At 37.2% G+C, this 22,085-nt stretch overlaps 1 protein-coding gene across 3 annotated transcripts in view; it reads left to right on the top strand.

Annotated features, from left to right (window-relative positions):
• LOC133523374 (protein cueball) overlaps nucleotides 1-22,002 on the top strand; it is a 38,456-nt gene extending 16,454 nt beyond the window's left edge. The window contains exons 2-7 of one of the 3 annotated variants that reach the window (XR_009800219.1): nucleotides 7,275-8,337; nucleotides 8,590-8,775; nucleotides 9,332-9,526; nucleotides 10,936-11,014; nucleotides 14,762-14,870; nucleotides 17,403-17,421. Coding sequence is in view for 2 of the 3 variants with exons in the window: in XM_061858900.1 (XP_061714884.1) it covers nucleotides 7,275-8,337; nucleotides 8,590-8,775; nucleotides 9,332-9,526; nucleotides 14,762-14,870; nucleotides 17,403-17,513 (1,664 nt within the window). In the remaining variant the exon portion in view is untranslated. Of the gene's footprint in view, nucleotides 1-7,274; nucleotides 8,338-8,589; nucleotides 8,776-9,331; nucleotides 9,527-10,935; nucleotides 11,015-14,761; nucleotides 14,871-16,288; nucleotides 16,338-17,402 lie in introns of all 3 variants that reach the window. The other 2 variants (XM_061858901.1, XM_061858900.1) reach the window with 2 other exon arrangements.
• The last annotated feature ends 83 nt before the right edge of the window (nucleotides 22,003-22,085 follow it).

Here is a 22,085-nt window from a genome sequence, read left to right as displayed (position 1 = left end):
TTTAATATATTTTTACATTTAAGATAACCTCGCGGTTCGCTATCTCATGTCAAACAAATTATGTATAGTAGTTTTGGAGGACGTAGTTTCTTCATTATGTTGCGTAATATTGCTAGTAAACAATGTACGTAATCTAATTGTTGTTATAGTAATTTGATTAGATCGTTAATGGTTAGTTCACTGGTTCAGAATAATTGTTTGACAGCATATAATATTTTTTTTAACTAACAGGAGATTTACTTCGACATTTCAGTTAATTGTGATTGCAATGGGGATAACTCTAAGATGTACAAATTTTCAAATAAAATTATTTTAACCTAATCGGGTTAGGCTGAACAATGTGCAAGTAGCACAACATTCTCTGCAGAAATATTCTCGCAAGTATCGACCTAGCCCCAAACTAAGCAAAGCTTGTACCATGGGTACTAGGCGTCGATATACAAACATACGTATATAGATAAATACATAGAAAACACACATGACTCAGGAACAAATAACTGTCTTCATCACACAAATAAATTCCCTTACCGGGATTCGAACCCGGGACCATCGGCTACATAGGCTAGACAGGCCAGACCGGTCGTCGAGGTTAGTTTGGTATTGTACAAAAGCTGATTACTTGAAAACTATACTTGTTTTTCAAACAGACCGTGTCCTTGCAGCTGCCCTTCTTATTTATGGCCGTTAGTGTCGCTCATGTCCATTATCTCACACATAAATCTTACTCCGTACTACGTCAAGCCAAGAGACTCTTGAAAGTCGTCACTTACTTCGTACTAACTTGACGATAAAGTAACATGTTCTAGTACTTATGAGAAAACACTGGAAGATACCGTTGCTGGGACTATAGAACCTATATAGGTATTTATTGATCGTATGGCATACAATTCTGTACTTAGGGTGCGATACACCGAACTGTTTGTCAACGGTAAAACGTTCGCAAGGTTTTATTATATGTAGTGTATAAGGGAGAAGTGGGAGCTGGATGGGGTAGACCTCGCCGGACTTTCTCTGAACAAATTGGAAAAATCCTGAAGAAAGGCCAGGTCAAGAGTGCGTGTATGAGGAATGTTATGAAAGTGGAGGAAGCGAAAGATCAGGATCGGAGCAAGTGGAAATCTCTGACTCCCTCCGGGAAATAGGCGTGATTGTATGTGTTTATGTATGTAAAATTTCATAATAAACCGCTGAGTAACGTTGATCAGTCTGTCAAGTTAGGTTGGTGCAACTGGCCCTTAGATTTTTAAAATATCGGACTTTAGACATTCGATGGCAGTCTTAATAGGGTCTTAAGATCTGCCATTTACCCGAAAAACTTGGTGATGGGACACTTAAAAACAATGTGGTGTACCGTCTGATCCGGATCACAATACTGGCATTCTGCTGACTCATGCCATCCACATTTACACCGCACTATGCTTGTAAACTATGGAACTACCCATTTAAAACAAGCTTTTAATCCTAAATTTTTATAACTTGTGGGTCGACAACAAACTTCCAAAATCGAAATAGGTATGTCTATCTTGTACAATACATTTCAAATAGATCGGATTTTTTTGAGCAAAGTATACTTAATATACGAGTATATTCATGTAGAACACGGCCTCATTCACGCAGGACGCTGAATACGCTCCCTAGGCCATATGTTAACTGTGGTTTCCTAAACCGAATATAAACCTAATAGCAAATGGCCTCCAACTGACGATAATCTCAACGTTAAAAAGAAAATCGGATACTGCTCCCACTGTATCCTGCTATGCTTACTTATTTATAAATATGGTGACTTGAAGCCGAGAATAACTGTGTACGCTGCGTATCTTTGAATTCAAATTATAAATTTAAGCGGTCTTGTATTGGAATTGTCAATAAACCGCTTTAAGCGACACAGCATAAATTTTAATTGTTTATCTAAATTGTCGCGTGTATAAATACTATAAGTAAGTACCTACTTTACTTCCTAGTCAAGTTTATTATCAAGGATTTGTGTCACGATTGATCGATAATATCGACAGACGTTGATAATTGAAGGCGATTTACGGAATACGTGTGCGGCTTACACTTATACACTTTTTACTGATATCCTAGTTATTTTATTAGTAATTTTTATTTTGGCAATGAGTAATACTTTCGCCTATCGTCGACCCAAGGTAGCAATACTCGCAATCTCCTCGTCAAAGAGCCCAAACCCAATCGTCTCGTCTCGTCAACTCGTCAAACCCAATATTCGAGTTAATGATTGTGTTTTAATTTTAATGATTATAATTAAATTAAAATGTGGCTTAGTGTCACTCAAGCAAATCCTTGGAGCGCATTTGGCTGGTTTTTTATTTAGATCGCGTATGACAATAATTCAATGACAACGGTTATTATCTTTGGACGCTGTGGGTCATAAACAGAAACGTTACTTACACGCCAAGGTCACGGGCGCAAGCGAGCTAATATAAACCTTACTTGAAAGTGTGAGGGTTACATTGACAGCGTACCTACGCCATGACACTTATAGTTGTCCATGACACTTATAGTTGTCCATGACACTTATAGTTGTCCATGGCACTTATAGTTGTCCATGACACTTATAGTTGTCCATGGCACTGTGGGCACGACTAGTAACGACGCCTTTAGGTGTTCTTGGTGTTCAAAAATGTTAAGTAGGTACCTATTAGACTTAGGGCTGAAGACGGTGCGCGAACTCGCATGCGATTTTATTTACATTACGGACTATTCAGGATACATCCAATTCAGGCGACCGATTAAACACCGCAACATTATTAAACTCGCATGCGAGTTCTCGAACCGTCTAAATGGGCCTTTACAATTGACAAGTTTATGTAATGTATGCTAGATAATTTACAATTTATATTATTTACCATCTATTCGATATCTTAAGAGCACCTCATGCTGTAAGCAAAACATAACATGGGCCTTCAATGATAACTTTTATCAAGCACTTGCATTTAGCGCCTTACATAACTACTTTTACTGATTAGACTAGATTATACTGTTGCTAGACACAAGCAACTGTTTACATTGTAACAACATGTACACATTATGTGTTATACATGTATACCTACTATAATATATGTTTATGCTCCATAATTTCGCGTTTTCTTGGCCCCATCCAAGTTCCCTGTCCAATTTTATTCGAATGAATACCAAACTTTGGGGGATAAGGCTCCATGTTTCACTTAAATTCTTAATGTGTATTTTTGACCAGATAATGTTATTAAGTATAAACTTATTCGCATTACCATTATCTTCCTCAGGAATGAGGGGGCAATTAATAATATGAAATCTTTATAAATAAGTGCAGGTGTCTGATGCAGTATCGTTGCGGGTTTGTAATTAAACTACTCCAGTTAGGCAGAGCACTCGCACTGTTTACCTAGTATCAAGTATCATACAATGTTTTTACATATAAATCACTACTTATTATATTTCACAGTATATTACACAAAGGTTAATTAGTTACGGACATTGAGTTAATATGTTAGGTTTTGATTGGCTTGACACCGAGGACGTGTCAGATATTTTTCTTCTGCCCATAAAGGTTCTCTTAAAAAAGTTTTGTAGGTACTTGCCCAAAAAATATATTTAGTCTGTTCGGAAAGAGAAGAGTCGTGGAATTTATTGGGCCCCATACATTCCACGACTCTTCTCTTTCCGCACAGACTCTAATAAAAACAAGACTTCTCTAAACCATACCAATTTGAAACGGGAAAACCTACAGGGATAAAATATTAAGAAGCATATATTGCCTGTTACGATAGTTTAATTGTATATTAACATGTTTAACAAATTACATTCAATATTATTTGTTCCTTTAATATTGTTTGTTTGACATTTAATTATTTTATTTACACAATTAATTTGTGGTATATGGATCAATGTTATCTGGAATAAATAATATTTATATTACTAAAATCAAGTCAAAAATGAGATTTCCTGTCAGATGTTGCTTGTATAATTTGACACCACGTAATTCATACCCTCAGGATGATACCTATTCCTAATTTTACAAAAGTGCCTTACCTTAACTATGTACAAATCTATTCTTTCTAACATATTTTTTTTTACAATAACAATATACGTATTGTTTGTATAATATACAGAGTATTACTATGACTAGCTTGAATCTAAAATAGGCCCTTGAGGCATTGTACCAAGGATGCTGGCGGCAATGATTTCTAACTATGTCACCGGCAACAAGAACTTGAAATTACCTTCAAACTCAAGTTCAAAGTGTTCAAACTACTATTTGATATTTACTATCTTACTTTTGTACTAGTTATGAAGAGTCAGTAACCGCTTCGAAGGCTAATACCTATATAATTATTTTGCATACATTAGTTTGGTGACGTCCGGTCGGTTCCTTATCCTGATTCCGCATTTTTTTGTGGTAAAATCCCATACTTGTAATGTACTTATCGGTTCTAATTAGGCCCAATATACGTATGTGTCACAGAACAATTATAAGCGACATGTTTTGATTAATTAATAACGTGGTATAATAATACATTATAAACCTCATGTATACTAGTAAAGTACCGACTTCAGAGCAGAACCAATGGATCTTAAATAAAAAATCGGAATGTCTATGGAATCTGATTATTGTATCTGATTTTTGAGAATTTCGGTTTCTTAATTTAAGATACGGATACGTTATACTTACCTACTGCTGTGGCGCGACGACCCGAAGTGGATCTTGGGCTCCGACACCAAAGATTGCAATGCTTCTCTGTCCAAAGCCGTTTCTGTCCAATCGACGGCGCTAAGGCCTTTTTGCACTTCGTCTCTTCTACCTAGGATGTCCAGAAACTATTCGGTCATTTGGTACGCCAGAGTACGCCCTCAAGACTGCACAATCGTCACCCAGGTGTTCCAGGTGTTTGCACAATTTGTCCCAGGAGTTCTTGGTTATTTTTGAGTAAGATGTGTGTGATATTGTTACACTTGACCGTACTAATAGCAATATTGACACTGACCATCGATGGACCTTACGCCCTTGCAATAAGGTTTACAAATAATCAGAACAGTGTCGACGATTAGAGTTTACCTACTCTTCCAAATTGTTAAATCACGACGCGTAATCGAGAGTTGCCACCATAACAACAAACAAACATTCAAATAACATTGAACCGTGTTACGATACAGTAGAGTTCACAATGCCTCCATCCCATTGTATTGTGAACGTAAATTCCATCTAATGCTGGTTTCAATTGGTTGTTTTCCAACAAGTCTCATAATAACAGTCTCGACCGCGTTGCATAGTTTCTTCCCTGAACGTTTTATTTTTAGAGAAAACTACGATCTTAACCTTAGTGACTATCGGTTTAGTTTTTTGGTTTAAAATTAGACGCTTTTCACCTACTTTTGCGAATAGCGGAAGAATTCAACACGATTTTATGGTCTAAGGGCCACTTGCATGTTCGGGGGTTTGCTAACTAACTCTGAGTTAACTGTACTAACTCCGAGTTATAGTTCGTGTCGTGTCATCCACGATGACGCGCAGATTTGTCAAATCTAACCTTTAATAACATGACAATACACGCGTTAAGACACGCGTCGTCGTATATGACACGATCTATAGTTAGCTAACACTGGAACGCGAAAGTGGCCCTAAGCGTCAAAGTATAGTTTCAGGTATTTTTGAGCTACCTGCTGTATACATTAGTTTGTGTGCATTCCTTTTTTAATGATTGGCTAATAATAAACTGCTCAAAATCAGTAGGACTGGAAACCTGGGAGGAAGCAGATATAATAATATAATACATGTACTTGTATTATATTTTATCTACACACATATCATTAACCCTCTATGATGCGTTTAAAAACCGCAAATTACAACCAGCATAAAAATAAACTGTTTAGTTCGTTCATTCGTTTCATAAACCTATTATACACTCGTATTTTAATGCCTTTCATTATGTAGCAGTCACATATATAATATTATATTAAAAGGAATTTATATATCATTTCATACCTTGTCGCACTGGCAATACATATGAAAGTCTCTAGAAATCTCATCAATCTCATCATACATGATTGTCACCGGAAGCCGAAAGCTCGAAAGTGACAAAGTAAGAAATGGTAATGGTACATTTTAGATAGGTAACGATTGAATTGTAGAATAGTCAAGATATTCTTTCACTTGACCTGAACACAATTAAACAAGATATGTGACGTTTTGATAGCGTTACGTAAGATGTGACTAACCTCTGCGTTCACCTTGTCGTGGTCACGGGACGCGGCCGCCGCCAAACATCTGAAAATATTGGCACTAGCGTTTTTTACTCGAACTCGCGAGTTATCTATTACGTTTACCATTATGTCATTAGGTTCTGAATAGAGAAACGAAACTAGTTAGAGTAGTTAGTCAGATTAAGCTATGTGCAGGTTTTGCAGGAAAATATGTCTTAATAACTTCTAACAATTTGTCACTATAAAGACTGTGCAGAGCTACAACGGACTCTGATTTGCGTTGAATGTTTTCATCGGTTCACTGTATCACTGTTAGGCAAAGTCAATGTTTGAAAGAATGGTATTTTAAATAATTAATACGATGGAGCTCGTATTATTCATGTAGGTATGGTATAAGCCGAATATAACAAAAAGGAAATTTTTACCCATATATTTTAATTCATCTGTAAGATAATTAAAACAGCAGTAAGTTGGACAGGCACTTTGGCAATAACATTCAAAGGCTCTTCACACCACTGATCGTTTTATTCTTAAATATAGGTACTTACATGTTTTCATGTCAAGTACCTATTCTGTAGAGTAATTCAAGGATTGTAAAATGCAAATCACGTTTCACATTATCGTTCAAGTGAGAATACTTACGTTCGTGCCTACTTTTTATGTGTAATAGTGTCAAAGATGTACATGAACCAACATCCAACATGAACATAATGCATTTTAATACACCTACACAACTTCTTTTAAACTACAGACACCACAACACACACACAGAAAACAGCAGCCAAATAACACTAGACCCTACTCATAGTGTTGTGTTCCTGCCGGTGAGTAAGGTTGCCAGAGCTCATCGAGGGGGGGCGGGTTTAGGGTCGGCAACGCGCATGTAACTCCTCTGGAGTTGCAGGCGTACATAGGCTACGGAGACTGCTTACCATCAGGCGGGCCGTATGCTTGTTTGCCACCGACGTAGTATAAAAAAAAAAAAAACTAAACCATGATCTTGCGGCCTGCGGGGTTCATGGATTTATCTGAAAAATAATGTAGACTTCGACTAATTCATCGCCTTTTTGTTACAGACATCGCTGTCACATCTGGAGACCAACTCGAATTCTATACAGGCTCAAACAAAACTGGATCTGAAAGCGGCCGGTTGCGGGACCTCACCGCCCTGGCCTATGATGCCGTTCACAACATGCTGCTCTTCGTCGACAAACAGAACGACAACGCCTCCATCTTCAGCTACAACCTGGCCACCAAGAAATACCAGCCCCTCGTTCGAAAGGGGCCGACCGAAAACATTCAGGGCCTCGCTTTCGATCCAGTACAGAGCCTCCTTTTCTGGACCGATTTCCAAAAGAGAAGCATTTACTGGATTGACCTGAAACCGGGATCCAAAAATAGCGACTATGGAAACCTCCTAATCAACTTAGGTGACCAACTCCCAAGGGCTATAGCAGTAGACAGTTGTAGAGGCTACATATACTGGACCAACACTAACGTAGTATCCGGCGCGTCGATCGAGCGAGCTCGTTTTGATGGATCGGAGAGAAAAACTATTATATCTACAAACATTCATTTGCCAACCAGCATATTTGTGGACCAACAGACGCAGAAAATATACTGGGCTGATGACAAAGAAGGCATACACTATTCGATCGAGAGCTCCGATTTGGATGGGACGCCGGAAAGCAGACGGACTTTACACAGCGGCACGGAACATCAGCCAAATGCGTTAACCATCTCTAATGACAGTCTGTATTGGGTAGACTGGGGTTTTAGAAAAGTGTGGAAATTGCCAAAGAATGCTCGGCAGAACACGGAACCGCAGGACTTGATAAATTTCAAGACCGCTCCTTTTGGAATTGTTGCTAACTACTTAATATCGGATCAGGCTGCCAGAGTTCCTGAATGCAGCAATTTACTTCGTCTGTCGCAGAATACGTCGGCTATCGACAACTCGTTTGCCGTGCCGCAGGATGCGGGATTATTTTGCTTGCACGGCCGCAAGATCGAGGGACAAGACGCGTGTACGTGCTCTCCTGGTTACATCGGTGATCGATGCGAGACCTCCGTTTGTCAGAACTTCTGCCTCCAAGGAGAATGCACATTTGACGCTAATAATGCGGAACCAACTTGCAGGTAATATTTATTTTCTGCTAATATTATTTGTTACCAAATGTACACTTTCTTTGAAACATTCTGTGCAGTGTGCACATTCATCGGGTGTAACGCGAATGCGCGTGTATATGAACGACTCGCTGACTACGTCAAGCATATTTCCCTATCCGCTAAATTGAAACTATCTAAAAAAGCTCAGCATGTATTGTATACGAGCGCTTTATATAGGCATTAAGACGAGCAGATCATTAGCTTCACTTCTTTTTAATGCAGGTGTCAAAAAGGCTTCACAGGAGCGCGGTGCGAGGTAGACATGTGTGAAGGTTTCTGCTTGAACAACGGCATCTGTTCCATGGAGACCAACTCGCCAGTCTGCACGTGCATCGGAGACCACACTGGCAACCGATGCGAGAAAACCGTTGAGACCCCACATGTGGTTACTGTTAATGAGCCTTGCAAGTGAGTTCAGTTGATAACTTACAGATATTTATCATACAGTGTGGCTTCAACGTATTGATAACATTTTTTTAGGTGCATGTTCTTGATAATTTTAACTAAGGTTTGCGTTTGAGTATCAAGGCGAAAGGAGAACATTTTGAATGATAATAAGTTTTCATTCAGTTAGATCAATGTAGTTTTAATTTTTAATGATATTTCGATTACCAAGTTATTCCTAAAAAAGTTACCGAAGTATTTTGGGCCACCCCTTATGTATCAGAGATATCTGACATCTGATTTTTTTTGTGGACAAGGTGTAAGATGTATCTGTAGCTAACTGTCCACATACAAAATGAATATGATAAAATTGTTGTTTGATAATTCAGAGATAGTACGCGTAAGTCCCTCACAACCATTAGGCAAAATAAAGAAACCTAACTGAAGCCAACATTTTTCATAACTTACGTGCAGTCAGAAGCTGACTGTAGGTACACATGGAAAAATTATGCTTTGTTGTTTGATAACTTACAGCCATTTGGCCAAATAAAGAAATGTAACTCAAGCCAAAAATTTTCAGTTGCACCAAAGACAAAACAACAAAGCTGTCCGCATTGTCAGAAATAAACGACGAATTCGTGTCTGTCCCCTGCAACGACGGCTGGGATTCCGTACGAGACCCCATCCTCATGGTGTTGGGGATCCTATGCGGGCTCCTGTGCCTGGTCTGCGCCGTGCTGGTTACGAAGATCCTGCATTTGAAGAAGCGGCCGAGGTAAGGATGGAATAGTTTTGCATGGTTTTGAAAGTAGACCATTAACACTGCTTTTGGATTTGTAGGATAGTTGTACATATTTAGTGGTCCTTACAGGTAAATTCACGGAACGGGTCGAATAACAGAATGAAACTATCTACTTACTGTATAAAGTACAATACAATACTGTTTATTGCACATGTACAGAATTAAATAAAGGCAATTGGATAGAGGTAATAGCAGGCGGTCTTATCGTTTAAGAGCGATCGCTTACAGACAAGATAACCTTTGGGTAACGGAGACAATAAAATTAGAATATGCATTAGGTGGTGTAAAGAAAAAATATAAAAAGTTGAACTGAATATTACCAAAAGTACTTGCTTGTAATAAATATGTAAAAAAATATTCAGCGAGGAAAAAATTAAAATTCACTTAGAGCTAGGGATTCGAGTTGCAGCGTCCTAGCGAATACATTTTCAAGTCAATCTCGTAACTTCGTGAATAAAAAGCGACTATCCCGTTTTAATATCTTAAAAAAGCGGCAAAGTGCAGGTCGGACTCGCCCATGAAGGATCCGTACCATTTATGACGTATTAAAAAAAATACTTACTAGATCTCGTTCAAACCAATTTTCGGTGGAAGTTTGCATGGTAATGTACATCATACATTTTTTTTAGTTTTATCATTCTCTTATTTTAGAAGTTACAGACACACACACACACACACACACACACACACACACACACATTTTACCACTTTGGAAGTGTCTCTCGCGCAAACTATTCAGTTTAAAAAAAAAAATATTAGAAACCTCAATATCATTTTTGAAGACCTATCCATAGATACCCCACACGTATGGGTTTGATGAAAAAAAAAATTATTGTTATTTTTTTCTATTTTTGTGTGAGAATCTTAATGCGGTTCACAGAATACATCTACTTATCTAGTATCTAGTTTCAACAGTATAGTTCTTAAAGTTTCGGAAAAAAGTGGCTATGACATACGGACGGACAGACAGAAAGACAGACATGAGGAATCCATAAGGGTTCCGTTCTTCGACCCAAATTTACCAAGTCACAATAAAAACAGTAGAAAATAGAATACAAATGATTGATTACAACAGGAGCGCACTGACATAATTATGGTTAAAAATGCCTTATTTTCGTTCAGTACAGTTGCGACCAGTTTTCGTGAATTTACCTGCCATGAAAAGCATCTACCTGTATTGTAATAACGATAGAAACTATTTACGTTTCGCGCAATTTACATTAAGTATTTCTCAATGTATTCTCCAAGGTTCTGTCAGTTCATGTGTAAAAACGATAACTGCAATATATTCCCTCCATACTCGATAGGTTCACTGAACTTTGCTACTGTTATGAAACAGTAAAAGTGGTATTGCCTTCATAAAATTGTCTACCCGTATTCAGGTGCCTTTGGAGCAGCAGCCCAAGTTACTTCCGTGCTTTTAACGGATACGATAATTTGGAGGCACAAACGAGCCCATAGGTATTATGTTTTTTTAAACGCCCTCCATTTTGTGATCGTTTGTGTGTTCAACTAATGGGTGCATCCGTTTGCAGTTTCAATTAAATATCTATAGTTAGTTCGCGTTAAGAATGCAGTAAAATCATTATTGTCCACTGGCTAGCCCAGCCCGTATACAATCAAATCGTTCCTAATGAAAAAGTCAAGTTCAAAGTGACCAGTTGAAGGCATATTTTCTAATTAGGAACCATTCGATTGGTTAGCATCATCGCTAGGCCGGCGGGATGACATGGTGCCTTTGACCCGAGTGAAACACTATACTTTCCATTTCGAATACGAGGAAAATAAAATACATGTACCTTTTTAAAAAAACAGCTAAATATACATACACCTTCGTAGTATTTCTTGAATCCTACTTTGAATTAACAATTTAGGTAAAATGTAGAGTTACTTATCAGAATGGAAATTGTACATCAAATCCATTTAAATCCTAAATGTTAATTGATAATCGCAAAAAAAGAAAAAAGCGTATTTAGACGTATCTAGAGCAGAAACGCGTCATTTTTTGCACACTTTTTAGAACAACAACGGCCCAATTTCAGAGCATGAGAAGTGAAAATGATGATTTTACTGCACTAACTCGAACGAACTATAGTGTTGTTTACGACGCTTACAGAGCGTACCGCCTCAAGTGAACCGGGGAGATCCTTGATTATGAATACTTGTTACTGGTATCGAAGTCAATTTTGTACTGGATCTCTTGAGGCGATGTTCTCGGAAAGCGATGGGAATATCCGCTCAGCAATGTGTCATTTTAAAAATTAATAGGCCGTTCAAGTATTCTCCCTTTAATATTTTAACGGCCCAATAATTGCATAAATAGGTATTAAACTTGACTGCCAACTAATTTGTTTACGTTTGGTTGGTAATTGACTGGAATTGAAATGTCTTGATGTTTCATATTTGCTTCTAATTTCACTGGGTGTTCATTAGTGCGTATTTATTTAGAGGAATTTGTATTGTATTGTATCATCTATAACATCGGGTTTGTAGGCGAAACTAACTTAATATGCGATTTCGAAATGCCGCGTATTCACTGCATTATACTATATAACTTAACCTTTTAATCGCCTTAGACGTGAGACATACAATATCCAGCTTATTTCGCCGCAGTCTGTTAAATAAGACACAACTTTGTGTAACTTCGTATCGGCGGCGACACGAGCACGCTTGACGTAATATTCTAAGCGGTTAAAAGGTGAATACGCTATCTAGGTCAGAAACAACACCTCCTCCTCCTCCTCCTGATCCTGTTTTTACATTTTCTTAAAAATCTGAATCATTAAAACAATTGAGCCTCAAGCAGGCTTGACGGCAATGCTTTTTCTTCTTTTTAGGGTTCCGTACCCAAAGGGTCAAACGGGACCCTATTACTGAGACTCCGCTGTCCGTCCGTTCGTCCGTCCGTCCGTCCGTCCGTCTGTCACCAGGCTGTGATAGTTAGCCAGTTGAAATTTCTACAGATTATGTATTTCTGTTGCCGCTATAACAGCAAATACTAAAAACAGAATAAAATACATATTTCTTTCCAATCTCGAGGTTCTCATCCAATCACCGAAGTTAAGCAACGACGGGCGGGGTCAGTACTTGGATGGGTGACCATTTTTATAGATAATGGTACTGGTACGGAACCCTTCCTGTGCGAGTCCGACTCGCACTTGGCCGGTTTTTTTCTTAAGGGTCTGTAATAAGAAGGTACTTTGTTTTGATCAGGTAGGTCAGGCGTATCCCAAGCGGTACATTGTTAAAGATAGGATACAAATTTACAAACAAAAGTAATCTACACAACAATAGTGCATAAAGTAAACTGATTAATGTACACACCTGCTTAATTTAAATGTCCTCTAAAACCTGTTATTTTGCGTATGATATGACGTATCAGTTTCGGCATAACCCATTATGTTAATTGAGTAAATCACATTTAAATGTGGTGTAGCACAGCGTAGCATTACATTAGCATAGTATTAGTGCCCTTCGAAATCCAATACGTCACTACGTACGTCAGGGTAAATATGGGGTATCTCATGCGTAATTTTAAAATCTTATCAGGGTGCGTAGACAAGACGTCAATCGTTAACGCTCCGTAGGGAACGAAACGCAACTGTCTCTGTCGCACTAATATGGAAGAGTGATAAAGCGAGATAACTACGCTACGCTACGGAGCGTGAACGATTGGCATCCTGTCTACGCAGCTTGTAGTTTCCATACCTACGCAAATGTAACATAGTTATTACCTAATTACAAACACACTATGTATCTTTGCATATGAAAAAAAAATGTCGACAAGGTTTTAGAATAATTATAAAATTCCGCATTTTTCAGTAAATTTCATTTGTGTTTAAATGGATCCATGCTAACTCAAAATGTGTTTTATTATTATTGACGAGGTCAAAATATTCTTTATTTTATTTACATGTTTAAAATATCATGCATGGAAATTATAAAGGAGAGATAATACTTAGTGGTTACAAATATTTGTTATATACATACCTATACATAAATAGGTACCAAATGTAATGGCTACGATGCATTAAATTAGGTTGTTAATGATTTATACGCATGGTGAATGTAATCGTAGATAATTATAGGTACATAATTACCTACATAAGTAACTGGGTAGGTAGATACCTACAGTAATCTTTTAAGAATTCATAATTTTCAAAAATAAATGGGCGTAAGTATCAAATGGATTATCAACTGCCTGTTTCATTGTCCATTTAGCATAGATAAACCTAACTATTAATTACACGAGTCGCACGTCAAGTCATACAAATCTGTCACAAACCCACCAGATTGCTAAGGCCAGGGTATTAGGTGTCGTCCTAATACGTATAACGCGACTATCGCAAGTTCGAGCGAATAACACTCGTGCGAACGCGCGATCAAACACATTGAACTCGAATAGGGGTCTTAATTGACGATGGCGCGACTCGCGTTGTACGGTGGACACGGTTAACTGACCATTCGTAGACCGTATTACAACGAAATAAGGTCTATGATCCGTAAAGCGTGTTGCTGTCAGTGCGACGTGCGACCGAATTAACTGATTTCTCGCAAGCGACCAAACTGAATCCAGGCAGGTCAGTAGTCTCAGTACCGTTCAGCATTGATTGATACGTTCATCCATTGAGAGCATTTTCACATTGTCCAGTCCGATATCAGATATGGGATGTAAATAAGTAAAATGTATATATAACGTATGTGTCTTTCTCTATTTATTTAAAAAATCTTTATTGCTAAAAAACACCTTAACGGCATTATTGCCAAAAAAGGGACTACATACTACGGGGACACTCTAACAGTTGTCTATCTCATAAGCGGTCATCCGACATCCCATATCGGATTGGCACTTCCGATAATTTTAGACATGTCTGAGCCCCCTTCAGCTGTCGGCCCGAATTTTTATTTGTGTGCATAATGTTAGTGTAGTGTGCGTGATCGCTGAAACAGGGATGGTGCGCCAGTACAACCCAAGGCCCCGACATTCGATATCGGTCGGATCGGTCAATGTGATAACGCTCTTACTTATTACCGTCCGACCGTCTGTAGCACATAAACATGTCGTTCGCGCATCAATCCCGCTGGCTTCAAGCGCTCTTTGTGTGAGCTGTGACAGATTTATCCACAGATTTTGCGACTCGCATCTCCTGTAGTCAGGACACGCGCCTTTTGTTTATATTTCAATTGATAGCATTTGTATTGTTCCAGAATAAAGAAGCGCATCATAGTGAACAAGAACGTGACGCCGCTGACGGCGCGGCCCGACCAGTGCGAGATCACTATTGAAAACTGCTGCAACATGAATATTTGCGAAACTGTAAGTAATATATAGCTGCTTAAACTGTCTTTGAAAGTTAACAAAAATCTAGGTATCGTCAAGTGGGATAACTCTGGACAGAGGGGTAACTTCAGACTTTTCTTTTACTATGAACTATATTAACCTTCCCTCGATTTCTACTGTCCTTTTTTTTTAATGCGAATTACAATAACAGAAAGATTGTTCTAGCACTAGAGTATATTCATTTTATGTCATGTAATATTACATAGTTACTAAATATGTTTAATGTTTAGTTAATTGTTGCACTGTTACTCACCCCTCGCCAAAAAATAAGACACAAACAATAAGTAATTTTGTATAGAGAGATGATCAAGTGAATTTTTCCGCTTGGACTGGGAGGAAAAAATATCACCAGCGGGCCTAGCTAAGATGTCAATCGTTGATATAAAAAGCCAATCGAAATGTAATAATGTATGGAATAGTCACGTGATTTTTCGTATCATCTGTCATCCCGATACGTGTTACTTTTGGTTTGACGTTTGTCGATGGACGATTGTCATCTTGGCTAGGCCGGTCAATTAAAATTATTTTCGTTGACTTGTTTTTTGCCCCCAAAAAATGTGACGGAGTGGAACTAATTGCATGCGGTGAAATTTATTTTTTAATTTTTCTTAAGATAATTATAATCTACAGCTAGAAAGACATGCAACTTTTTTATTTATTAGATAAAAGGCAACAATAGAAACAACGAAAAGGATTTTGACCCAGGCCCCCAGATATCCTCGACTAAAAAAATAAACTTTAACATGTTAGACAAATTTGACGCTGCAATAAGTCGATGGTTGAGAGTATTGCACTTTACCAAATCGTACTGTCAAGTACTAATCAATGCATGTGATGCTGTGCATTTTGCGCAGTTTGCAGTTTGTACATTCCTCGCATAGGTACGATTATTGGTACGAAGGTTAATTTAACAACTGAGTCTTGAGTACATTATTAATTGAACAATTAAATTCATCAAAATCGCACGATTTCACTTAACCAACGATTCAATAATAGGCTATGAGAAAATTTAGTACAGCAATGATATATCGAAAACATTGCATGAATCATCAAATTCTGTATTTTATAATTTACTGATTCAAGATTTTTGATAAACTAATCGTCTTCCTGTTATCAGAGATATAGGTATAGGTTTCAGGACTTTTTCACACAGCATTAATGAGAATTAACACTATTTCTTTGCATACCTGGGCTTTCTAACAGGAAAAAGTGCCTATTCTGAAAAGCGAAGTATTTCGAGTTAGATTGCATTTCTAAAATACGTATTTCGTTTTAACTAGTTAATTAGATAGAGAGTAAGTATTAGGAACGCTAAATAACTGCAATACACTATTCATATGATAAAAATACATGATTAAATCATGATTTTGTACCAATTAACCATTTTTACACAGGTAAATAGAATCGAGCAAGCATTCGAGAACGAATAAGTCGTCATATAAGGTTAACATTTCGATCACTTTGCTTCTCTGACAAGGGTCACGCATACTAACAAGTAACAACTAACATACAGAACAGATTTAATCGATTTATGAGTTTCTATCGCTAAATATAATCGATGCCTGAATTCTGATTTGAAATTACTACGAAGGATGAAAAATAAATCAGGAATTTCTTGACGAGCGTTATATACTCGTAAACGGGAGTGAGGCCGCTCAGTAACACGAGGCAGGCAATCCCTATACCTTTGTAGGTATACAAGTTTTCTTTACGAAAAATCAGGCAAATGTGAACTTCAGTAGCATTAGGGATCTTCCTAATACAACGCGACTAGATTATCGCAAGTTCGCGAATTTTACTCGTGCGAACGCGCGATCAAACATATTGAACTCGAATAGGTGTCCTAATTGACAATCACGCGACTCGAGTCATGTCATTGTCAATACGCGCGAACTTGCGATAATCGGCCTATATAATCGCGTTGTATTAGGACCCTCAGTGCCAAGTATTTAACTGAAACACATAGATCGAATTGCTGATAGTTAACTGTAAATAACATCGTAAAACCCTTGTTATGCTTGTGACTTAGGTATATGCTCTCATTCAAGAACGATCTCAACGACATGCTAGAATAAATGATACAATGATAGCATAACACTGCTCTTAGTCAAATGTTTATACAAGCTTTTTAATTGCATCTGCTTAGTTAAGACTCTCAAAATTACCGTATAGATATTACAATAAAGTTAGTTAATATTTATGTAATTTCAAAAAGTCAGAGCTACATGTTGCCTTTGCCTTTTGACCGCCGTAGTCTGATATATAAGACATATAAATACAATATCCAGCTCATTTCCCTGCAGTCTGATAAATAAGACAAAACTTTGTGTAAGTTCGTACCGGTGGCGGCACGAGCACGCTCGATGAAATATTCTAAGCAGTTAAAAGGTGTATTTCTTTTTACCTGTAGAATAGTAACTTCTATTCTAACTTCTAGCTTCTTAAGCGAAGCACTAAAAATAAAACACCAAGTTAAACAAACTGTTTAATTTAAGATTTTTGTTACAGCCGTGCTTCGAGCCCAGAAGCACAATACGGCCAACATTACTCGATGCAAAACCCGGCAAAGAAGAGAAGAGGAACCTAATCGCTAATATGGAGCATCCGGACGACTTCTAAATTTAATGTGCTTACCAACACCCTAGGAGGCGTCAGGTTGAACTTTCCACAAAGGTCATACTCATACAGAGAACATGTTTGGTTGGCGAGACCGTCGTCTCGTATTGTATACTCAGACACAGTCAGAAAGGAAAAACTTCGCTAGTTCTGCTCTGCTGACCTTCTGTAAGTGGATTATATGTATATATACAAACGGTCTTTCCCTCAGTGTGTCCTATTTCTGATAGTAAAGACCAAGGAGTCGAGTTTTGGTTGTGAATTATGGCAGCGTATACCGTTCCTAATAGATTGTCCTGTGTTTTTAAAATCAGGAAGACACATTTTAGACATAAGATAATAAATCAGTCCCATTTGACGCATGAAATTTTCGTCAAAAAAAAAGTTCAATGGTACAGTGGCTGTTTAGATACTGCTACCCCTGGACTAATTTTTGTAGCCCTAGCCTCGAGCTACAAAAATTTGGCTGGTACAGGTACAATGCCACCTCTTCACATCGGGGTTCGATAAACGGATCGATTGGCAACTCATAACCGACCAGTTACCCCGCCAACTATTTTAGAGGTATTCTCATGCCAATAATGAGGGTTAAAATCAAGTGGCGCCTCCTAGGTTTATCAACTATATGGATTATGTTTTTGGCGGAGTCCAAAATATTGTGATAAGGGATGCGCTGTTAGATTATGTTAATCTGTGGCCATCGCAGGGCTGTGTTTTGTGAGATGATTATAATCGGAATGAGTAACAGTTGCACAAGGCCCTAAAAGACATTGATAAAGTAATGTCTATGTTTATTTACGAATCTCTAATAATATCTAGCGAGCGCTTTAATTGGAGCTAGAAAATTATGTCTCACTATTGCCACCTAGGTCAAATGATGATTTGAGTTTCGATCATTTCCATCTCTGTCGCGCTTATATGATTTAAGTTACAGAAGTGGAGATACCGAATCGAATCGGTTTTTGTGACCAAGGCTATACACGTGTTGGAGAGACCCCACAATAGCGTCTCCCGAGGATCGGCGTCTAGTCAACTCTATGGCTACTACTCGACGCAGCGTTGGTGCAACTGCGCAGGGACACTATTTTCCATAGCGCTGATTAGAAGCTAACGCTCAAAGGACGCTAATCTGGTGTCTCTTTAAGCCCATACTAGTGTCTTTGAGCGTCAGCGCTATGGAAAATGGTGTTGCAGCGCAGTTGCGTCAACATTGCGTCAAGCACCAGCCGTAAATTTGACTAGACGCCGACGCTCGGAAAACGCTAGTCTAGGATAGCCCTTAGTGCTGCCATGTAGTTCATAAAGTCATTTTAAAAGATATTATTTTGAAACCAGTGAACCTTTATCATACTATTCATGAATTATTTTTGAGTGTTTCCCTTTTTATTTGCTGAACCCAGTCTCTTTAGGGTCCTGTGTGCGAACTGTGGGTGGAAAGTAGGTTAGGTCGATTCGCAGCGTGCGTTCAACTGCATATTCAATATATTCAGATGTTTGGGCGATGAAAAAATTCTGAAGTAAAATGGTTTTTACTCATTGGATCTTTTCAAGGCTCAAATATAAAGCTAGCATGTTTAGGCAAAAATAATGCTGAGCTAAACCATAGTGCCTTTTAAAAAATAAGAAGCAAGAATGAATTACGCCTTACTTTATTAGTATCTACGGTAAGTTTTTTTACACGTTTTTTTTTATTCTTGCCAAAACATGCTTAGCCGTTTCATGTGCGTGATTCGTGAACGTTCCATTTTCTTTGGTGCCAAATATCGAGTAACTTTATTTTCCTAGGTAATTTGGTTACCACCAACCGAGGGTTAGTAGTACATAAATAGAGCATTTATAAATTAATTGTATGATAACGACCACATACAAAGTATGTCTAGTTTAATTTTACGGAAAAAAAATATTACTGTGTTCCTTTTCCTTCTCTCTGTGCAACACTGCCGGTGCATTATTTGCCTTTTTTCCAGACTTAAAAACTTTTTTTTTTAAATAATTATTCATAAAAAGATTATTCTAATTTAATAAATTATTATGCCCAATCGTTATTTGTGAGTGTTGCCTATTGATTAATTTTGACATTTCATTTCATTTTGTAATCTATTTATTTTACTAAAATCTTGAGGGCCATTATTTATAGCTTGTTCTTCAGGTTATTATAAATTGACATACACATTTAAAAAAACATCTTTTATGTTTGACAATTAGGTATCTTTTCGATTTGACACCATCCAATCTGTAAAAAAAAATGTTTTTTGTTGGCCATAAACACTTAAAAATATCAGTCAGTGATCATGATGTGTATCTAGTAAGATTTTTATATTATTGATATCGTACATAACATACCTATGAAGGGTTTAGGTGTACTTTAATTTGTACATTATACGTCATTTGTAACTATAAACTCAGCCTAATGTAACACTTGGCCACCACCAAACCGTGTCTAATTGACAAATAGAATGATTGCATTGTGATTAGTCCGATTTGACATAGTTCATGGCATAGTGTTATATCAGGTTGACTGTACTTACGTTGTTGACTATTTGTAATGCCGATGATTGAGTTTAAATGTGTAGCAAAAAATATTATTCTATTAAGATCATTAGTTCGTAGGAAATGTCGCAAGCATGGCTCATACTGTCCCATTTTCTAGAAAATCACAGAAAAGAGCATAACTCTTTTATGGACTACTGAGCCTTCGGAAAGTTATCAAAATTAATAAAAATAGTAAAATTACCACATAGATAAATTTCGTAACTTCACACATAGAGGGTATATTAAATTTCCCATTTCAAAAATGAAACTTATTAGGTACTTAATGTTACTAAAGTAGAAATTTATTATTGAAAACTTTCCGGAACTTGCCCGTATGTATAGTCAGCGTCAAATTCTTTGTAGCAACCAAAGTAGCCTTATAGTTCGGTACACCATATATTTAGTATGGTGTACCGAACTATTTGGCCACTTTGACTGCTACAGAGTATTTGACGCTGACTGTACTATGGACCATTGAATTATTATTACTATGTATAGAACCGGCACAGATAATCAGTATTTTGCGCCATGAGTTGTTGTTTTGACAACAAAAATAGAAGCGAAGCGTGAATCTCGCGACCTAAACGCGTAAGCGCCATACATTTTACGGCGCTTACGATGTTTTGGTCGCGTGGCACAGGTGCGATTACGACAATTTCATTGTTTGGTATGGCTTCTCTAAAGTGATAATAACTCAATGCTACGGACTAATGATATTTAGTGTAGTTTTCTTCAGAACATGCCTCTCGTATAGAAAATGTTTCATTTACCGATACTTAGTCATAACTTGGCTTGAGAATACCAACTTTTTGGTATTTGATTTGCAGTTTTTTGTAAGTACTTAAACGAACAAAACCCATGTTGATAAAATAAAATAGAGAATATCATTCATTCTATCTTAGGTGCTTAGATCAACTTTTAGAACACATATCTATTTCCGAATTTATGTTAAATGTAAATCTCTTTTGAAAGACCTATTAAATACTAATGTTCCGATCATGCCTATTGCGACATTTGCAACGCACGTAATAGTTTGTTGACTATAAAACGCATTGTCTTAATAGTCATTAGAGTTGTCACTTACCTATTTAGACTATAGTATATTTTCAAAGATATGCCTTGTATGAAAACTACAAAATATCAGGATATGTTAACTATTCTGTATAAAATGATACACCAACATATTTACCTAACATTTCTCTTATAAAATTGTATCCTTCTCGAGTTAATTTTAACTTATATAAACCAAAGCCTAAACAGAAAGAGACTCAAATTTGATACGTTTGGTGAAAATAATAAAAAGTTTGAGACCTACATTACAAGAGAGTATACATTTCTACGAAGTGCCTAAGATATACTAAGATGTCTGATTTGAAGCTATTCATTCTAACTTACATTTTATTTCTATGGGCCATGAAACTTACCTAATTATTACCTGTCTCCTTTTGGATTTATAATTTAAGAAATCATGTTCCTATAACTTAAATTTATTTATCAAGTTACCTCAGTATATTTATTGAAACAAAGAATTCTAAAACAGAATTTAAATTTATTTTAGAATCTCAGTTGCTGCTACTTATAAAATGTACTTATATTTTGTTTTCATTTTCGAAGAGGCACTTGAGATGCAGTGATTAGGGTAGTGATGCTACACAGCCTAAAACTTACAGGCGCTTAGCACACTGGATACGATTCTCACGAAGCTCCGATGTTCGAGCGAGACAACGCTATGCACGTATTATAGCGACATCCCGCTCGCACATCGGAACAACGTGTGAATCTTATCCAGTGTGCTAAACGCCATAGTTGGTACTTAGTGGAAAATAATAGGGTAGTTTTAGTATTAGTTTAGTTCGTGGATTGATAATATCCACATCAGAAATGTGATATTATTGAGTCTTTGTATAAGCCTCCATTAGAGTAATGTTTTATTATAAAGAAATAAAAATGCTTTTAAATATGACTGTCTTTATATGTACTCCCAAATGTATGTCCTGGTATCCTATATTTCAATATTTCACAGTAGAATATATGTAAATGACT

The sequence above is a fragment of the Cydia pomonella genome, chromosome 12 (assembly GCF_033807575.1).
Source record: "Cydia pomonella isolate Wapato2018A chromosome 12, ilCydPomo1, whole genome shotgun sequence".
NCBI classification, from domain to species: domain Eukaryota; kingdom Metazoa; phylum Arthropoda; class Insecta; order Lepidoptera; family Tortricidae; genus Cydia; species Cydia pomonella.
Note: the sequence above shows the minus strand (reverse complement) of the source record. Positions and strands in the feature narration are given on the sequence as shown.